Consider the following 20,898-nt stretch of genomic DNA (forward strand, 5'->3'; position numbering starts at 1 on the left):
CCAACTAAAATGTCAGTAGCTTTTAATGTTTCCTTTCATGCACCACTTTCAGACCTGTCTTTATGAGCTCTTTCCAGTTCATAGGATATGTATTTTTCTTAATGTGTTGCTATTTTGAAATCTTTCCTTCTAATTTGGTAGCATTTTGAGCATTTGGTAGCATTTTTTCTTTTGTCTAGTTTTACCTAGTTGGATTGATGTTTTGTAAATCTTACTGTAGAGTTCATGTTGCCTCCCATAATTTTTTTTCTTGGTAGAATTTTTCCATCAGTAGCTGTTTTTCTGTACAGAACTGTTGCAGAATGAGCTGTTTATTGGGGATGAGCTATTTTTCGGGTGCAGGGAAAACTCGGGGCTCAATTTGAGTCATCAGCAAGTTCCGTTTATTGAAGAGAGCATCAGACACTTATACAGCAAGTAATAAGCTCATGAATATTCTGCAATTTACACCGTCCATTGGCCACACCACAACACCAGCTCTTCTCCATTCTTCAGGGGTTACATCTCTCTTTTCTCATGTCTCTTTCACTGTTTGTTATCATACTCCAGCTAGGCCCAAGGACACGCTATCTTGCAGGTGCAGGACTCGGAATTAGCCACGGCCTTGTACTTTTTCAATCTCTAGTCAGCTAAAATCCCAACACAAAATTATTCAGGTTCTTCTTAACAGGGACATAACAGACCTTATCACTAGGATTTGGCTGATCACTCTTCGGGTGGGAGAATGCCTTAAATTCTTTGTTTCTTTCTAGCCCTGCATTTTATGCTCTATATACATGTAAGAATTCCTTTTGCCAATCATACAGCCAAATAGTTTTCTCATTTTGGATACCTTACTGCATGTTTTATTTTCTCATCTGCCCCACTCAGTATTTGTTTCTTCTTTGTCATCTGTTTTCTATTGTATAAAATTTGGTGTTTTCTTAGGCAAGAGAATAAACATTGAGACATTTAATTCCTAAAGTAAAAGGATATTTTATAGAGTCAGCAGTCCAGGCTATTTCTTATTCAAATCTGGTAGTGTAATTGTGCAGATAGTGTATATGGAACTTCCAGACTGGGAAGAAGTAGTAATGCCTGGGCTCTGCATCCTGACATGAAAGGTAGTCATATTTACATTTACTGCAGGTTGAATTCCATGCAATTTCTAATGCTAGCAATTTGGTTTATACAATCTAATAAAAAATGAGCAGTATTTTTGAGCAGAACTTTTATGATCGTTCCTGAGCTGTTAGATTTAGTGTCCATTGTTGGACTGGCATGTGGAAGTGGAAACTGTTAATAATTCTCCAGTGTCTGAAAGCAAGCTGACACTGTTGCCTTGTGTATGTAAGACATGGCTTTTCTGACTGCCTGTGAAGTCTGTGCATTTGTAGCTGACTTGAGTGACTTTGATCTCCTGCTATCTAAAAGCCCCAGTTTGTACAGTCACTGTAGTGTGTGCTGCAGCTCTCAGGCTGCATTCATCCTGTGAAGCGTTTCCGTGTAGCTGATGCTTGTTTTGTTTTCTGGTGGAGACAAAGTAACTGTTTCAGTACCGGGTGCCTCCCACAAATGGAAAACGCTCCAGGGGAGAGCTGGGCAGAGCCGTGGCTGCTGCTGTGTCCGGGTGCAAGGGGAAACACTTCCTGCTGTAGCGGGGGAGCCGCTCCCTGTAGGAGCTGACCCTGTCCCCAGTCCATGTGTGGCTGGCAGGAGCATCAGATGAGCTCTGTGGTGAGTCAAAATGGTGCTCTTGCTGCTGAGAGCAGGAGAAAAGGATGCTGCCTTGTGACTCACATGAACACCTGATGTGTGCATTGTGTGGAGAAAAATGATAAGCAGAATAAATGCCAAGCTCTTGCCTGGAAATTCCATAACATGGACACAGAACACATGATCTAAATATTTCTGTTTAAGGCTGTGAAGATGATCCAGCTGTGAAACTCAAGTATTTTAACATTGTGTGAGAAGTCAAAGCTACAAGTTTGAGGTAGAGACACAGTTCGGGTGAAGAAAAACTATAGGCAGTGGAGGACTGGAAAGACTGCAGTGATGTTCCAGCACTTGTTCCTTTTCTATCAAGCTCAGCAACTCTGGGTAGTTCTTCCCTCCTTATTCTTGATTGTATCTTTCCTTGTGTTTCTCTGGCTATGCAGTGGTTTGGATGAGTCAAAACTTATAATTTGGTTTATGGATCAGATGATTTTCATTGGGGATGTGCCTCCTGGTCTAATTCACTACAGCAGATGGAATGTGCACTCGGTGTTGGGGACATTTTCTGTGACAGGTACTGCTGATGGTAGGGGATCCTGAGTCTCCATAGTACCATGACAGTCGCTCAGCCCATAATTCACTGAGTTGCTTTGCTTTTTCCTTGTGGCAACTACATAGTTTTATTACAGGTAGTATTTGCAATTTTGCATGTCAGGGAAGATAATGCAAGTGGCTGGAGTTTAAAACAAGCATTTGTTTCTAAAGTTAGTTAGAACTAGGTCAGGTACGTAGTCTGCCATGTGGCCCTGCATAGACAATGGAATGGGTATGTTAGGTCTAGGAATGAGAGGGTCCCTATGCTGGCAGTGTTTCAGAAGACTTGTCTGTCAAACAATAGCTTTGATTTCTTAACTTTATTATCCATTTAAAAAATACAGATCAAACTGATCTAATGGCTGGAAGGATTGCTTTTCTAAGAATTGTGTGTGGATAGATGTTATGAGCCTGTATTTTTTCATAGGCATGCATAATTTTGTGTGTGAATGCTAAAGATACTTAAAAACCGAAATGGAGAGATACTCCAAGGTCTGCTTCATGCCATTTCATTTAGGTCAGGGCACTGAAAACGCTTGCTATCAGTGCTTGATCATGCTGAACACAATGTTTCTGAGAACTGAAGGGCTTTGAGGACTCTGGTTAATATGCTTAAGTATCCACAGGAAAAAGGTTTTTTGTTATAAAGAACATAGAACACGTTTCTCTTGTTTTTGATATTCTTCACGGAAACAGTATTCCATAGGTTACTGAAATTACTGTAGAGTCTTATCAGTTTGATATTTTTTTCTTTCTCTAGAGAATTTTGATAGGTATGGATGTTGATACAACTTTTTGTCTGCCTTAGAGTCTCATGTGAAGCATACTGACTGGTATTTTTGTGTTAGGAAGATCAGGAGTATCAGAACTTAGACTGCTGAGGATTATGTTTGAATTTTGTTTACTGATAACTTGAAACCATTATCTTATTAGCAGAAATCCCTTTATTTACATAGTTACACACTCAGTGAGCATGGCAGCATTTGCAAGCAATGTAATTTGGTGTCCATGTGGAGTTTAAATAGGGATCTTGTTACATAGGAATGTATGATAAGATACCATCTCTGGAAATCTACTTATCAAATTAAAAGATGGATTTCATGCTAAACACTACTTATCATTTCAAGTTACAATTCAACTGACATTTATTGTTATATTTCCACAGGGGAACTTAAGATTTTTCTGTAAGTATTCTAGAGTTTTTACTATTGCTGTGAGTCATTGAAGTTGCCAGCGCTGGAAAGTTTTCAGGGTAAACATGATTTTTTTAAAATGCTGTCCCTCGTTATTTTTCTTCTTTTGAAATGGATTGACAGTAGTAGGTTCAAATAGTCATTTTAATTTGAACAGATTCTTCACAGGAAGAAAATTCAAACTTTAGTTTTGCTGTGCCAAATGCGAGTGGAGTTTGCCTCAGAGATTTTCAGGTTCTGCAAAAACCAATTGTGATCAGTTAAATACATGAATTAGACACACCAATCAAATGGGTTTTGGTGCTAATAACAGTTCCAAAGTAGTTTAGAGTAACATTTTGTGAGATCTTTAATGTGTTTTGCATTTGAGAAGTCAGTTCCTTGTTGGTTGGAACTGGGGGTGACTTGAATTTAGCTAGTAGGTTACATCCCTGGAAGGACTAGATCTGATCATGGATTCATATTTGTGCTTCTTCATTCTGCATAAGCAGAAAAACCATAGCAGAGGCTCATGATATTTAAAGTTACAGGTAGTTTTCCTTTTGTTCTCAAACACGTAGCCTATTAATGAAAAAGCACTGTGTTTGCTGGATTATGCTCAGCTCCTCTGGATATACAGTGTACTAATGGAAATCAGCATTTTCTGCTTCTATAAATAGATTGGCAGCAGCTGCAGAGCCAAACAGGCCAGCTTCTGGTCATTTTTATTATTGCCATTGAGAAGTGGTTTGAATGGCTGTGGAGTGTGGCTGCTGCAGGGGAGTGTGCAGGCTGAGCTGGGGGTGTGAGCAGGGAGAGGGGAGGAAAGTGTATTTACAAGGCAGCAATGTGAGAATAGAGGTGAAGAGCTTGGTGTATCTTCATTTGGGAGTCCTTAAGCTGAGTTCAAGCTCTTTTGTGTACAAGACATACTACTCAGCTGGTTAAAAGTCATGAGTTCTTACATGAGATCTGGGGATCTAACTTCTTTATTGTTGAATATAAGGCAGCATTTACAATTATGCTCTGTTGGACAATATCCTTGTACTGTGCCCTTAGAAGCTCCTAAAATTTTCAGTTCCTTCTTCTGTTGGTCTTGTTTTGTCTTCTGCATGGGAGAGAAACAGGGTGAGAAGGCTCAGTGCTGCAGCACTCCTCCTTCCTGCCCCGTTGGGGCAGCTCCTGGATGAACAGCAGCTCTGCTCTGCTCTGCTCCCTCCCAGCAGATGAGGAACTAGTTCTAGTGCAGCCTGCTAACTGGCCAGCTAAGATACCAATGTTGTTTATGGACACAGGAAGTTGGCTGGAAATAAAGAAAATATTGAGTGTCTTTCATCTAAACATTCAATTGAAGTCTGTGTCTGTGTTTACATGTGTGGGATTTTTTTCCCCATGAAAACTAGCAATCTTCTTTTAGGAATCTTACTACAAGGTCTTGGGAAACACAGTGAGCTGTAGGAATTGTTTTCCTGAGATACAGGTATGCTTACATTCTGTCCTTCTCAAAGTCCATATAATGCTATGGATGCTAGATTCAGCTAGTGCTGAAAGATGTGAAATGACTTTATATTCCCTCTTTAATAACAGCAAATTTCTTGTATCTTGATACCCAGCCTATGTGGATAGTATAAAAAGCCGAGGAAATAATGAAATGCAATATAATAATGACAGGTGGGAGTAGAGAACATTTATCAACTGTTGCTTTAGAAACAGCACCATCAGCCTGTGAGATGGCTAAAGATCACCTGAAAGTGAAGTTCACTTTATACTGAAGCCTTGAAAACTGGAAAGTTTCTTAGCATCTTAGGTGTATTTTTTACCAGTGCTTTAATCTGTATTCTTTGTACTGGATCACATCTTAGTGGTATTAACTGTTTTTCAAGGAGAAACACAGAACTCCAGAAATTAGAATTCTTAGCTTATTGTTTTAATGCTGTTTGAAATGTATGTATGTTTTTAAATTTCTAATGGATATCTTGTCTGTTGATAGCCTAAATACGTTTAGGTACTCTACTACTAGAAAAATGGATCATATTAATTTTTCATAGAAGAAAGTATTCACGATGTGAAAAAGTACAAAACATGTTCAAGAAGAAAACATGGACTTACTCTTAGTAAAAGGATTCCTCTCACATTGTATTCAGCTACCATCTTACAGGAATAATTATAGTTCATTCTCTGTGAATGACTATTTGTAACAACAATGATTAGGAGACTGAGGATTAAGTGATTAGGAGAGATGAGGAATATGGTATTTGGCAGCTCCTTGTACACTGTTAGGAGTTACAAATTAAGTACCAAGTTTAGAAAAATGAAACAGTTCTAAACTGTACAAAATCTAGGATAGGTGTCTCAGAGTGCTTTTCAATTAAATTACTAAAATATTGAATGAGAAGTTGAACTTTTTCCAAGAAAAATCCAAGTATACTTCAAGAAGAAAAGGAGCTTAATTCTTCTTAGCAAGTGTAGAAATGCTTTAAATACCAAGGTATCTTCTGTGGAAAAATAGTAACTTTTATTTAGAATTAGTTTGACTTGTATAATTTGTTGTCTGTAAAGAGAGGCAAAAAGAGTTCATTCCAAGAATCTTTGTGTGAAAGACTTCATACTAAATAAGCCTTTGCTTTGTGTTTTTCAGTCAGCAGATAAGCAGCGAGCCCTGGAAGAAACCAAAGCCTACACAACGCAGTCCTTAGCAAGCGTAGCCTATCTGATCAACACCTTGGCCAACAATGTTCTCCAGATGCTGGATATCCAGGCATCCCAGCTCCGGCGCATGGAATCTTCCATCAACCACATTTCACAAGTGAGACTTCCTTCCTTTGCCTTTGGTATTTCATAGCAGGTAAAACTCTGAGCTGACATCTTGTGAGCGAGAAGAATTTAAAACAGAAGGATGCATTTCTTCTCATACTCATTCTGGGGTTGGGTCTCATCATGTGATTCTATACCAGTGTTAGTATGAGCATTTTACATACCAGAGCAGTTAAATGCATTCCCAGCCAGATTATTGTTTGGAGAGGGGGTCATTCTGCATAAGAAAAAAGCGCAGAAAAATAGCTATTGGTAAAATGAGAATATTATGTTAAGAAATACGAAATGGATGATGGAAAACAGTACTCATCATTTTTTTACTTTTTCTGTGGCTGTAATACTGGCATCTAATGACAACAGCATAGATGACAAAAATAGTTTGCTCCTGCCTTTTCTTAATCAAATGTACTTTGCAGTGACATGAACAAGTGCCAAAATTCATGTTTCAATTTGTGTATGGCTGCAGAACTCCTGCCATTGTTTGCAGTTTTTCTGAGCAGCAGTAAACTAAGTTACTATAATCAGGAACCCAGTTTCAATCACCACATTGATGAGAAATGTTACTGCCAGAATGGGCTGAGAATGAATGATATATAAAAATGGAGATTTCCCAGCTACTGATGGATTAAAAGAGAAATTAAAAGCAATGATACAGCTGGTTCTGGTTTTTGTGTCTGTTTACTGAATATTTTGTGTCTTAGTTGACCAGTACATTTTGGCTACTAGGGTTTCTTGATCTCCATGCAAGAATATAAATTAAAATATAGAATACTGTGTTATCTAGAAAAACTTTTGAAAGTAGGGGCTATGTAAGGTAGGAAATAAATGGATGGATTGGATCTATTTGAACCAGCAAAATAAGTGAATAATTTTATGCTGGCTTAGTGGGCTGAATTGCCTCTGATTGGGTCAAAGGAATCCCAGGGCAAGTACAAAGAAAGAAGTGGGGAGGATTTTCTTTTGATAGGGCTGTGCTATTAGATTGCTTCAGTTGTCTCATGGATCTGCCTCAAAAGTAAACTGCAAGTTTGATTTCTTCTGCTAGATGCTTCATGTTAATCATTATGTGGACAAGTAAATTAATTTTTCCCCCAGAAAATGTTCTGAATTATCCTGTGTATGTCTGTGTGCTGTATCTGTATGCTCTGTGTGTGTATGTGCTTCCTCACAGGCTAGTGCCAGCTCACATGTGTTCAGCTGTTTGAGAGCCTGATGCCAAAGACAGTGTATTTTGCATTTCGTGAATGTGGAAAATTCATTTTGTCAGACAGCTTCTGTGAAGCAGCTTTTGTGGAAAGAGTCATAGCATTTTAAATTTTTTCCTCCTGAGAAGGTGACATTTATGCAGATTGAGAGCTAGGTCAGATTGTCTTTGACCTTTATGCAGTACAGCTAGTTATTTAAAATACAGCACTAAATTAGCAGTGCACCAACACTTAATGAAGATATATCTGCAAAATTTCATAGGTTGAGCTTGAACAAGTCAAAAAAAATCTGTGGTTTTTTTTCTTTAAATACTGCTGTAAAATTGAAAATCTAGTTGGTTTGGGGGTATTTTTTATGTGGTTTGTTTCAGGTTTTTTGAGCCTGCATCTGTATGTAGGATGCTCCTCAAATCTTTATGGAAGAAATAGTATCAGAGGGGCAGACAGTATTTAAATTTTAGATATTTCATACATGAAGTGTATTGAGCCAAGGAACTTTACTAAGTTAAGTTAATGTGTCTGGAAATGGCTTTCCCCCTTAATACCAATGTTGTAGATTAGTGTGTTATCTGTTTTAATTTCCAGGGTTATTTTTATTTAAAAAATATTTTACACAGTTTCTCTAGAAAGAAATAATTTATTTTCAAGAAATTTGGTGATACTTCTCCTAAAATTAGCCTAATCTGCAGAAGGTTTCCTTGGAGTTTTTGTTGGATGTAAAGTTTGGTGAGCTTTTTCTAACAGGACTGAAAATGTGTTGTGGTGTAATACCTCACTGCCAAATTAGGATTTCAGTCAGACTGGCTTGAAATGAAGTCAGTAACATAGAACAGAAAACAGGTTGGTAATTACAGATGGTAAATTAATTTTTGCATTAATGCTTTAGTCAGTAGGTCTTAGTTTTTAAGTTTAGAAAACAGTATATGCAAATTGTGATATCTTGATGGAATCCCACTTTTAATTCTTACTTGGGATTCCGCATATGCTCCAAAGAAGGGAGCAGAACCATTTGGTGCTTGGTATGAAAATTTTTCCCAAAGTGCTTGTTTTGTACAAGTAGCTCAGACTGGGAGAGGTGTGATTAACTTTGTAAGATAAAATACTGTGATTCTCTGTTCATTGGTGGAACGCCAATTTAAATCCCTTTCTGTGTTTCCTTCTAAATGCCAGCCTAATCAAAGAGCTGAAAAGGGAGCTGATAATAATTTGTGCTTTTTCAAGTTGTGTATAGGTTGTGAATAAGGAAATTGTTACTATTGAAACTATTTTTATGGAAGTGATTATATCCTATTGGTTTAAAAATTAGAATTACTTTGGTTTGGTCTGAAAGCTGATGAGTCTATTCTTACTTGCCTTCTTGAACCTTGTCCAGAACTAGATGATACACAGTGTTTCATATTTGACTACGAATTTAAATCTTAAATGCAGATCATATGTACAAATATTTATACTTGTTCAAAAAATTATCTTGCAGCTTTCAAGTTAGCAGTCACTGTGAAATGGTACTAATGTCCAAATTCTTTAAATTAATCTGGCAGATTCTCAGGTTTTAATATTTGTATGACAAGAAATGTTTTTTCATGTTTAGCAAGGGCATTTATAAAACTCTGCTGCTGATTGTATAAACAAGCAGGTTATCACCAAGATGAGCAGCAGTGCTGAGTTTCCTGCAGTGGCACTGTGTTGTGGGGAGGTGTGCTGCATCCTCCCCTCCCAGAGCTGCGTGCCACGCTCTGGGCTGCGAGAGCAGGCATGGGATAGCCTGCAGCCTTGGTTCTCTGCAGGCACAGCTGCTGCTTAGCTGGGCTCCAGCAGCATCTGTGAGCTGCTCAGTCTGCAGGGCAGTCACTTGGGCTTCACACTGAAAAGTCAGTAAAGGTTTGTGACCTTTCTCACTTGTCTTATTGCTTGCAAGGCACAAGAATAGCAAAACACTTTAAAAATGGTGATGCAAGGCCAGTTTTGCACAGGGCATGTTACCTGTTTATGGAACAAGTAGTTTTTCAGCATTTTTATAGTATTATGATCTCTTTTTTTCTGTATAAATTACATACAACTTGAGACAATTAATGTCACATTTCCAACATGTCAATATTAGGCAGTTGCTAATTTTAAAGTAATAATCCAGTTTTCAAGGTAATTTACAATTAGTTTGAATTGCATCCAATTAATAAGTTTAATCAAAAATAAAAGTCCAGCAATAGTATATTTAAGCAACATTTTCTTCTAAGATTTCTGAAATGGAATTTTAAAAGCCTAGACTACCAGATTGACAGTTAATTTGTAAACTTAAATTAGAATGGTTTGAGAAGAGAAACAAATTAAGGCTTCTGGAGACTTTTGTCTCTGAAATTTCATTGTAATTCAGACTTTCAGCATGCTTGTGGTTGTGGTTTAACCTCAGCTGGCAGCTAAACACCACATGGCTGCTCACTCACTTGCCCCTACCAGGCTATGGGTAGAAGATCAAAAGGGTAAAAGTGAGAAAACTTGTGGGTTGAGATATGTACATATCTCTTTAATGATGATGGTGATAATAACAATATAGAAAATTAATATTTAAGAGAGGAATCAAAGCCAAGGAGAAAGGCTGCAGATGAAAGCAGTTGCTCAGCAGCAGCAGCTGAGCGCTGCCCAGGCAGTCCCAGGCAGCAGTGCCCAGCCAGGCTCCCCAGCCCGGGGCTGCAGGCCACGGGGCCCTGTGGAGCATTGTCCCCTGGTCAGCAGGGCCAGCTGTCCCAGCTGTGTCCCTGCCCCCCGTCCTGTGCACCCCAGGGTGGGTGGGATGGGGAGCAGAGAAGGCCTGGACTCCGTGCAGTCTCTGCTCAGCAGTGACTAAAACATCCTGGAGTTATCAGCTCTGTTCTCAGCACAAATCCAAAATACTGCCCCATACTGCAAAGAAAATGAATCCTGTCCCAGCCAAAACTAACTTAAGTTAGTTAAATGCTAACTTCATACTTGGAGAAAATTTGTTTATGGGTAGAAGAGAATATTTCTCAAAACTGAGGAGTTCAGTGGCTTTTAAGTGAACTTGTAAGTAGTGCTAACTTTCCCAGAAGTTATTTCATGGGGTTTTTTTGTTTTAATATTTGCAGAGCTTGAAACTGGCTTTTTTGAATTCAGTATGAAAACCTGATGTTTCAAAATGGCCAGAAAATTCCTAACAGAAAAAAATGTGGTGGTTCATACTTATTTTTCCCCTTAAGCTCTCCCTTGGCTATTGCAGGGATCTTGGAAAACACATGAAAAGATGATAGTAATGAGCCTAACCTCTAGCTAACAGTTGCATAAAAGCTTTTGAAAAAGCTAATGGAGATATGTGAAACAATTTTTAAAAGCATAATAATGCTGTCAGGCATCCAAAATTTCTTGTTAGAAATCAGGGGTTTAAGTTGTAGAAGGGCACAGTGTATCCCATCTGCTTTTCCTAGCAGAGTTTTCAAGCCAGGTGTTTTGTTAGTCCAGCTCTAACCCCAAAAACTTTTCATTGTACTTTCTAATGAATAAACATTTTGGTGCATTCTCCTGTCTTGATAAGGGATTTATGTTAGTACTGGAGGTAATAATTACCTGTGTGTTGGGGATAAATGTTTTCATTTTCTTTAGTAGCAGGTTAATCTTTGTTACCTCCTCTACTAATGGAATACTGTAGTGTTCCTTTGTGCTATTTTATGGGTGTATTATGATCTCATGACTTCCATAGTCTACTAAACAAGAAAATGAAGTGTTTGGAAAACTGCCAACTAATGCTTTTCAATACCATTTTAGGTGTGTGGACCAGAATTAGGTGCAGTTTATATACATTTAGTCATTCTGTAACTATTCAAGTTAAAAGAGATGGTCTGAATCATAATGCAAGGGAAATCCCACCAGATGAGCTTCAGGTTTTAATTAGGTTTTATGCACTTCATTGTTTGTTTCTGTAGTCATGTCTCATGATCACAATAGTCCTTAAGGAAGCTGGTTGTACCCGTAGCTCCTATTGAAAACCTACTCTTCATTCATGGAAACAGCTTTGCACAGCACCAAGTTACCATTGCTGCAGTAACATGAGCATTAAATATCTGTACTTGCATTATATTAGTAGATAATTACATCAGAAAGTACTAAAAGAACATATTCAAAGTTGCAGAGTTCTAGCACTTGAAATAGAAAGTGAGAAATCATCTTGCCAGCCCTGCACTAATAACTTTCTTTTTGATTTCTGCATTGAAATGAAGGCTCTGAGTGCAATATCCAAGGCATAAAATGGTTTTGAAGAATTTTGATAAGATTTTGATGTTCCGGTACATCCTGAAGTGCAGCTCTATTGCAGCTGAAGTTTTCTAACATTCTAGCAAATGTTATCAGGGGCCTGTGAGACAAAGAACATACAAAAGTCATGTCTCTGCAGTTCTCCAGTGACATGGCCAGACCACAGATAAAGTCTGCAGTAGAGATTGAACTCATCAGTGGTGCATCAATCATGAGACTGTCCTTCCAGGTTGCTGCCATCACATATCTTCAGCTTCCTAGGGCAGTATGTGCCTCTGACTGGTGAGGTGAGGAGTCTGTGCACCATCTTTTCCAGAATGTGTGCTCCTATTCCCTCTGCTGCAAAAGCAAAGGTCTAGCACAGAGAAGGGATAAAAGCCTGAGATGGAAGATGAAATCTGACATCTTACCCTGATGCAGAATGGTGTACTTTAGGTACTCTGGCCTGGAAAATGTTGTTGTGCTCTGTTTGCATTTGTGCTTGTACCACAAATATAGCCCTGTAAGAGCTCAGCTGCACTGCTCTATTGGGGGTTGGTGTATAGTCCTGGTCATCTTGGGGAGCTTCAGAAAGGACATTAGCAAATTCATTGGAGAGTGGTTTAGTTGCTAAGTAGCTGCAGAAATATATGTGTTTCTGTAACACTTGTTTTGAATTCCTGCAAATTGTGTATTGGCCAAATCGGGGTGGGTTTTTGTGCAGGTGTCTCAGGCAGTTTAACTACCCCTATTAAATTCATTGTGCAACAAACTTGAGCTTTCCAAAGAGAGATTTGCCAATACATTTTCACCTTAAAATCTATTTTTCTGTAGCTTTATTTTAAGAAATAGCTATGCACCTTTAGTGGAAACCTTACAGTTCTAGGCAGGTGGAACTAGAGTGGCAGAATGAACATGGCAAAGCTGTAGTCAGTGCCTAATTTTAGCAAAGTTACAAAATTTTGAAAATATGTTGCTGGGAAATACTAGGCAATCTTGATGATAGTTTTGTAAGCTCACATATAATGCCCCATGTATTTGTGGAAATCCTTCCACGGAAATAATGCAAAGAAACAACTTCTTGGAAGTAGTTGGGGGTTGGTTGGGGTTTCTAAAATATTTTTTTTTGTCATTTTAAAGGTTATGATGGTTGTTCAAGGTAGCACAGGTTCCATTAGCTTGTTTTGGTATCAGTAGCACAAACTGCAGGGTAAAAGAGTCTAGCTAACCCCACTGCCCCAGTGCTTACCCACAGAAAAATAAAATAGACAAAAATGTGTGTTATGAAAATGAGTTCTCGTTTGTTCCTGTTCCCCAGTTACTACAAAGTCTGGTTCAAAACGGTGAAAAGTGTTTCTGGTGCCTTTCAAGATTACTGAAGTGGTAACAAGAAATCTCTGACTGTTTGGTGGTGATTCTGGCTGGTTTTACTTTTGTTTTTTATCCTGTAGCTAAAACTTTTGTTCACAGTTTAGCATATTTCCTATAGTGAAAGCTGTTTTGTGAACAAGCAATTATTTTTGGTTTAAATAAGGCAAGGAACTCCATGGCCCATGATTTAAGAGATTATAATTTACTGGAAGAGATAAGTGGACTTTTTGGTAGCATTTTCTTACTCTTGTTACCTAACAAGAGTCACATACAGGTTTTTAGGCAATGAATTTTCCGCAGGGCTTTGTCTTACACCAAAGATTGTCCTGGGGTACTGATTTTAGTATATAAAGTTGGCCCTGAGTGTCCAAAGGGAAGGCAATGGGCTTAACCTCTGGCTTTATTGTGGATACATTAGTATGGAATGTATTTTAAAATTTAATCGTTGCTTTGTGATGAGTGAGTTGTAATGACCAAAATACTTTCTTGATTTGTCTAAGTGAAAGTTTATTCTATCATAGGATTTACCAGTCCTAATTTAGCAAATTTTTGCAGTGCAACGAAACCTGCTCATGATTTGTTTTACGGGTCTTAAAATTAAGGTTTGGGAAGGCATCCTTACACCTCATCTAGTTGAAGCCTATGCCAAAGACAAGCTTAGAGAGCAGTTGTAAAATAAAAAAGAATAAATGAAGGAATCTTACAAAACAGTGTCAGTAAATTGATGCAAACCACTGAGAATGGAAAGGAGATCAATTTTTTGAAACTGAAAGAGCAAGGGTAACAGAAAACCCAAAGAACCCCCAGCTGTTAGCGTGGCTTTAGAGGTGGTAAATTCAGCAGTAAGGTGAGGAAAGATGTTGTAATCAAGTATATGTAGTGATATGTTTAGTACAGTATAGAGATTTTCAAAACATTAGAACTGATTGAATTTTTTTTGATACTGACTCTGTATTCCAATGCATACCACTGTTAGTAAATACACTGCGTCTTTTGTAGACGGTGGACATTCACAAAGAGAAAGTTGCTAGAAGAGAAATTGGTATCTTGACTACAAACAAAAACACCTCAAGAACTCACAAAATCATTGCACCAGCTAACTTGGAGCGACCAGTTCGCTACATCAGGAAACCTATTGATTATACAATTCTAGATGATATTGGACATGGAGTGAAGGTAGGTGATATTGTTAAAACAGCCAAACTGCAAATTCATTGTCTTTGTATATTTTCAAAATAACCTGATGCTTTTCATGGTGATACACCAGTTTCTCCTTGCCTGGACAATGTGTCTATAAGCATGAGAGGAGTCCTGTCCAATTTCCAGTTGTCCCTTCCCCTTCTCTTGTCCCACTGTTTCTAAATGTTGCAAACTCACTGAATCTGATTTCTGATTGGGCCTGTGAGTCTCACCCCCAGAAATGCTTCTGAATATCAACTTGTGTGATGCTGCTGTTATTGTTTGGGTCAGTTGCCAGGGATATACATGGGGACTGAAGGGCTATTGACCATCACTTTTCTGCTGAATTAGCACCACAGAGTGTGATCCAGCTGTAATTGCCACTGGTTTACTTTGACGCTCGCCTAAAGGAAGGGTTTGCATGAGAAATGGCCTCCCTTTTGTTCTTTCTGCCAGGGTCAGTTATACACAAACCCACCGATGTGCTTTTTTAAAGGGAGTGCTCTGCAACTTTTGTGCCATGTGGGGTTTTGAGATGGGAGTGTTACTGCCAAGTTTAAAGCCAGCTAGTTCTCCTTTTCAAGATAAGGAAAAAAGAAGGAATTTCAGGGCAGAGGTCAGACTGAGATAACTTGTGGCTGTTAGATCAATGTACACAGCAGCAGTAATATCATGTGTGAGGTTAGATATATGTTTTTAAAAGCACATCCTGAATATAAGCACAGTCTTAGCAAGTGTGAGCTCATTGTTAACTTGTGCTGCCAGGAAAACAAGTACGGAAATGACAACACTGACAGTATTAAAGTTCCAGAAAGTGCAAGGTAAATAGCACAAAATGACGTCATTTTTACACGGCAGACTAACAAATCTGTAAACCTGCTAAGTAGCAGTAAGGTAAGATGCTTCTTCCAGTCGAAGTACACCAGAATTTCTTTTGCTTGACTTGTAACTGGGTATCTCTGTTGTCCTGTTTTCTTTGTCTGCTTGAATGGCCATTTGAATAGCAATAGTTTGTTGAACCTAACTTTTAAAATTCAAATTTTGAGCCGTTTGATTTAAGTATCTTTCCCAAGCAATTTTACTTAAGATCTCTTGAACATCCTGTTTGTTAATTGGAAAGTCTCCTTCCTCCCATTTCTTACCCAAAGAATCAACCTCTGAATAAATTTTTAAAAAGACAAATAAAAAAACATATCTAACTTTAATAACTACAGGTTTGACCAGGAAATTATTACCAGTTGTGTGTTAAAATCTGCTACCAATTTTGAATTTATGCAGGTCAGCAGGTCTCCTTGTGGATATGGATGGAGCATATTAACCTGTAGGATTACTGTTGCTAATATTTTAATCATCACTTTTTGTTTTAGGGAGATCATTTTAGAACTCATTAAAGAATAGTTTTTAATTGCTCTGCAGCACAATCTTATTTAGCACTGGCTCTAAATCATTATAATTGGTATCCCACTTACCTCAATGTAGCAGTCATACTAAGATGCCGTGAATTATGTTCTTCTAAAAGAACATAGTTCATCAAATGGATGATGACTTGAATGTGTTTTACATCCATTTGTTTTGCTTGTGATAGACCTTAATTTTATTTACCATGTACCATGTTTGTCTAGAAAATGAAGAAATATTGTGTACTTGTGAAACAATAATCAGAGAACTTGAAGTCATGCTATCCTTAAAATTGTAAATATGTTCCAATTAGGTTAATCCTGTGTTTAGGACAGAAGAAGGAACAGCTTTCTTGCTGAAGGGGGAAAAGGTGGCCAGTTGTGCTTATGAACCTCTTTTTGTTCTGCTTGAGTAACTCTAGTTTATTAGATCTCTGGCTTTAGAACAGAGACAAAAAAATGAAGTATGTGGAAGCTTTAAGTTTGTGTATATATAGCTCTTTACTGTTTGAGCTGTGATGCTTTTCCCTTCAAGTGAACGTTCAGGAGTTGTTGCATAAACAGTGTTGAAGTTCCAGTTAGCATCAGGGTTCCCCAGTCTGCATTCTTTGTCCTTTTTCTGCTGAAGGGCTTCTGCTCCAGTACTTGGACCTGGAATTATGTATTTTCAGGCCAGGCAAAATGCTGCTGCAGCAGACATTCATTGCAACCCCTGAGAAAGATGGCAAGCTGGACAGAATAATGCAGGCATAAAAAGGAGGATTCTTGGCTGAGAAATTCAGTATGCTGTGCAGAGAGAAGTGGTACAGGCCCTTAAGCATCTTTTTCCATTCAGAAATTTGAAGCATAGTGGAGACAACGTTCAGGAGGGGTTGCTCTATAGTATGCTTTCTAAATAGATGTGAGAGAAGTTAAGTGCCTCTCTATCATCCCAGCAGTCCCTCCTCATCTTCCCTCCCTGAAGCTGCAATGCTGCAAAAATCTAAAGAATATTTTGTGTGAAAGAGACTTGCTTACAATTTTTTCAAATGTTTCCCAAGTTACAAAGTCTTCCAACCTATTGTTCCCACCAAAGAGTTCTTTAGTCAAGAGAATGGAAAAAAAACAAGTGCTCCCTTCAGAGAGGTGTGTATTTAGGCATTGCAGTTATCGGGCAGTGCTGCTGAGGTCTCTGCAGACAGACCTTCCAGTGTGACTGACCTCTGTGCCAGTGCAGGGCACCTGGTTTTCCACTATAGCTGGACAAGGCAGAGACCATAGTGGTTAATTGATCCACAGAACTTTAAGACAGGAGATCTTTCTAGTAAAGCAGATTACATTTCTTTTTAGTAGAGCAGAGTCTCTCCTAAATTGATGGAACAAATCAGTTACTCTGGATGCTCTACTATTTATCCAAATATTTAAATAATTATTTATTTGAATATTTGCTGTTCAATGCTGCAGAAAGTGTAACAAATTTAATGATACATTTAGATGAATTGAACTAAAACCAGATCATTCAAAGAGAAAGACAAATAATTTTAAAAGAAATTACTATGGAGAAAGATGAATGATATTGTGCCAGTAAGATGCAGAACTTAGTGTCAAAAAGCTAGCACATAGGCTTTAAAGTAAGATTTTAATCTGTTGATTAATGTCTTAATTTATACTTTAGGAAATATGGATATGTGATACAGTGTCCATAAAGAGTACTGTACTTCTTACAAGACTGAATGATTTGCTCTTGATCTTTGTTCAATAGAGATCTCATGGCATCAAGTTAACTAACAGCATTCTCTATAAAAGAACATGCATTAGCTTAATATGTTAGAAGCTTCCATTTCAGCTACTTGTAAATGTGCTAATGCATGTAAACAATTTAAATGAGCTCAGACTCATTGATAAGGCTCAAATAAGGCTTTGACAGCTCAAATAAATTAACCTCTGAAGTTAATCCATCTAGATCTCATGATACGTTTTGAAAGAAGCTGCCTTTTTGTTAGCACTGTAAGAACTTGAGTAAACAGTGTACAAACATTTGAATGCTAATTTTAAAGTGGTCAATGTATATTAAAAGTTTCAGCTTGAAGATCTTTTTTTCATGACATTCTGCTTTAACCACTCTTTCTATGATCTACTGATACATTATTTTGTTAATGCTGAATGCTTAACTTTTTTCTTTCTTTTTCCTTTCTCTTCATATCCTGAAGTTCCAACTAACCTTTCAATGCTTTTTTTCCTTACCTCTTTTATTTGCTCCATTTATGCATTAAGTGGTTGCTTAGATTTAAGGTAAGAAACCCCAGGGCTGGATTTCCATTCCTCTTCTGAGATTATTACACACGGGGAGATGATTGACATCAGTGCTACAGATTATTTAAAACAACACCCGCTCTGCCTTCTGTGTCACAGAACTTCTGTTGGGTAGCTCATTGTGGATAAGCATTTTGTGATAGAAATTGCTGTGTATATGAATGGAAGTTAACACAGTTCATTTTAAAAGCTTTGTGGTAAAGTATTAGCTGCCCTCAGCATATCTAGCAGATCATTTATGAGGGAGGGATGTTGTGCTAGCCTTGAGTAGACAAAAATATACACAGACTAGATAGCAGCTGAATATGAGCCTCCCCCTGTGTAATATTCTTTTTATCCTATATACGGTGTAAGCTCCAGTTTGATTGGGATTCATGTTTCAGTGTGAGATTGCTCAGATAATGGGCTCCAAAGGTGTGTAACAAATTCAAATCTGTATATTATTTTTTAAAGTTGCAGTATTCTTATTTTTTTTCAGAAACTGATACTCAGAGGTACTCATCTATAGAAACTTCCAGAAATGTAATAATTTTGTAAAATATGTAATAACTGTTAAACAGCAAGATAGGTGATTTATTTAGTTGAATATTAAATGAATAGTGCATCAAAGAACTCAGGCTGAAGTATGTCAAAGTCTTTAAATGTTAGTAGTCTTAGTGGCTGCAGAAGCAGCAATAAAAAGCATCAAATCAATTAGACAAGTAGTTAAATCAGATTACATGATATTATGGTGGAGTTCATAGTACATTAATGAGTAGATAGGTTATAGCCTTTATTGAATATGATGATATCCTCCTCCTCCTGAAATGCAGCTGGTTTGGGGGAAGAGGGACTGGAAGAGTTTTAGTAGCAGATGCCATCATTGTAATGAGGGAAGTGTATTTTAGAGCATAGAATGCCAATATGTAGAATGAGTATATTAATTAAAGGAAGTTCCAAGTTGATGTGAAATATTTAAAAGTATTTTCTATGCTTGGAAAAAGCTAAAAGAAAATCTTGCAAATTCCTGACATTGCCTATAAAACCAAGTATTTTTGTAGATATCTCCATGATGTCCCTGTGAAAGAGGACAGAGGGTACTTTTAGTCAGGTATTTAAGTATATGTAGCATCTCTAATAACAATGGAAAACTTGTAATTTATGAGAGAATTCCCACGTGTCATTTGAAATTTATTTTTACAAAGGTGTGTGAGATGTACTGTATTTCAACTCACTTAGTGTTTACATACTTTTAATTTGAGAATGGCAAAATATGTCTCCTCCCTATTTTTTACTGCCTGTTTACATAACATGGGTACTTTTGATGCTGAATATGTCTTATTCTGGACACACTTAATATTGGATGATGGTTTTCTCAGTGTTCTTAAAAACCAATTTTCAAACTCAGTTTTCTTTGTTGCTCTCTGCAGTTGCAGTTTACAACAAGTAATGATGATCCTAAGAAAAGTTTGAACATTGTGTAATTATAGATTGTACGTGAACTGACATATCTGTGCATTATCTGCAGTGGCAATAAGAGTTTTGTACAGCTTTTCAGAGTAAATATTTTTTTCTGTTTATAGGTTTGGAATGAAAACATTTTTTGTTATAACACCATTTCTTTATTTACTAAAGTGAACCCAGTCATAAATTTGATTTGAGGAATCAAACATGTCAGTCAGCTTCTCATTGGCAAAACATGAGAGTTTAAAAGAGAAAACAAAAAAAGGCAAAAAGCTGTGCATCATCTCTCAGGAGACCTGAATTATTCTTTGTCTCACTGTAGTCTCTGTGCATCAAGCTGAAAGAAGATTGAAAAGCAGTTAGTAACCCCAGTTCTGTGGGAATGGTTATTTTACTTCACTTAAAAGTGATTGGATATGAAATGTTTGGCCTGCATTTCTTTTTTGTGATTGCAAAAAACCCTTAGCCTTACCTAACAGCTATAGTTTTAAACTGACTGACTGTAGCATTGGATTTGTGTCTGAGTAACTTAAGTTTTAAACAGATTTTGAAGAAAATTTCAGTTACAAGGCAGAGGAAAATCAGTTGAAAATGACATTGTTTAAGCCTTTTTGTATTCACCAGACTTGGTTCTTCAATTACTTTGCATGGGTGGATGTGGTAACAACAAGTAAGCTCACTTGCTCAAAGCTTCTACTTGTGGTCATTTGCCAAAACAGGGCTGAAATTTATACATTTCACTTCCCTATAAACTGGTTAATGAGCTGACAAGCAAATGGTTTGATTAGACATGCACAGTAAGTATTTGAGTGGCTGAGCACAGCCTGAAAATAAATTTACTTTGAGGTGGCAGATGATGGGCCAAAAATCTATTCATCATCTCTGCAGCGTTAACAAGATGAAGCAAGGCATGGAAGGGAGTTTTCATTCAGGCTTGGGGTATTTTTTCCCATAATTGGATACCAAATTGCTCAAGAAGGTTGAGGAAATTGCCTGAAGGTTCTGAATAGTCCGTGAAACATCACTGATGGGACACTTTTTCCTACTAGGTTTTGGGCAAAAAATTCTTCTTTTGACATCCTGAAAGTTCTAGAAAATGCAGTTTGAATTTAAAGCACCACTTAAAAGTTTGTGACTTTGTCCAGCTTTAGAAGTAGCTCCTCCTGAGGTTTGATTGTGTTGAATAGCTGGTATTCAGGAATTTGGGGGGGAAAACAACCAACCAACCAAAAAGAAACCAACCCCCCAAAAAGCCCAGCTTGCTTGCTTTCTTGCAGGTAAGTGTCTCACATCTGTATAGATACAGGACATCAATGCAAATAGTTTTGCAGTCTCTTGACCAGCTTCCATATCTCACCAGCTATAAATTTCTGTACTTCCTGTTTCGTTTTTTGTTGTTTTTGCTTGTGAAAAATTTCCCAATAATTAAACTGAATGGACAGCATAATTTATCAGCTTTAGCTGATTTATTTATTTCAGAACAAATTCTTTATACAGTGG

At 37.6% G+C, this 20,898-nt stretch overlaps 1 protein-coding gene across 18 annotated transcripts in view; it reads left to right on the top strand.

Moving 5' to 3' along the window:
* The window catches only part of ABI2 (abl interactor 2), a 64,971-nt gene that overhangs the window by 19,746 nt on the left and 24,327 nt on the right, over window positions 1-20,898 (top strand). For 7 of the 18 annotated variants that reach the window (XM_063162295.1, XM_063162298.1, XM_063162294.1 and 4 more), the window contains exons 2-4: window positions 6,100-6,267; window positions 14,087-14,263; window positions 17,917-17,934. In XM_063162295.1, the coding sequence (XP_063018365.1) occupies window positions 6,100-6,267; window positions 14,087-14,263; window positions 17,917-17,934 (363 nt within the window). The remainder of the gene's footprint in view (window positions 1-6,099; window positions 6,268-14,086; window positions 14,264-17,916; window positions 17,935-20,898) is intronic. The other 11 variants (XM_063162296.1, XM_063162299.1, XM_063162303.1 and 8 more) reach the window with 2 other exon arrangements.

The sequence above is a fragment of the Melospiza melodia genome, chromosome 8 (genome assembly GCF_035770615.1).
Source record: "Melospiza melodia melodia isolate bMelMel2 chromosome 8, bMelMel2.pri, whole genome shotgun sequence".
In the NCBI taxonomy this organism is placed as follows: domain Eukaryota; kingdom Metazoa; phylum Chordata; class Aves; order Passeriformes; family Passerellidae; genus Melospiza; species Melospiza melodia.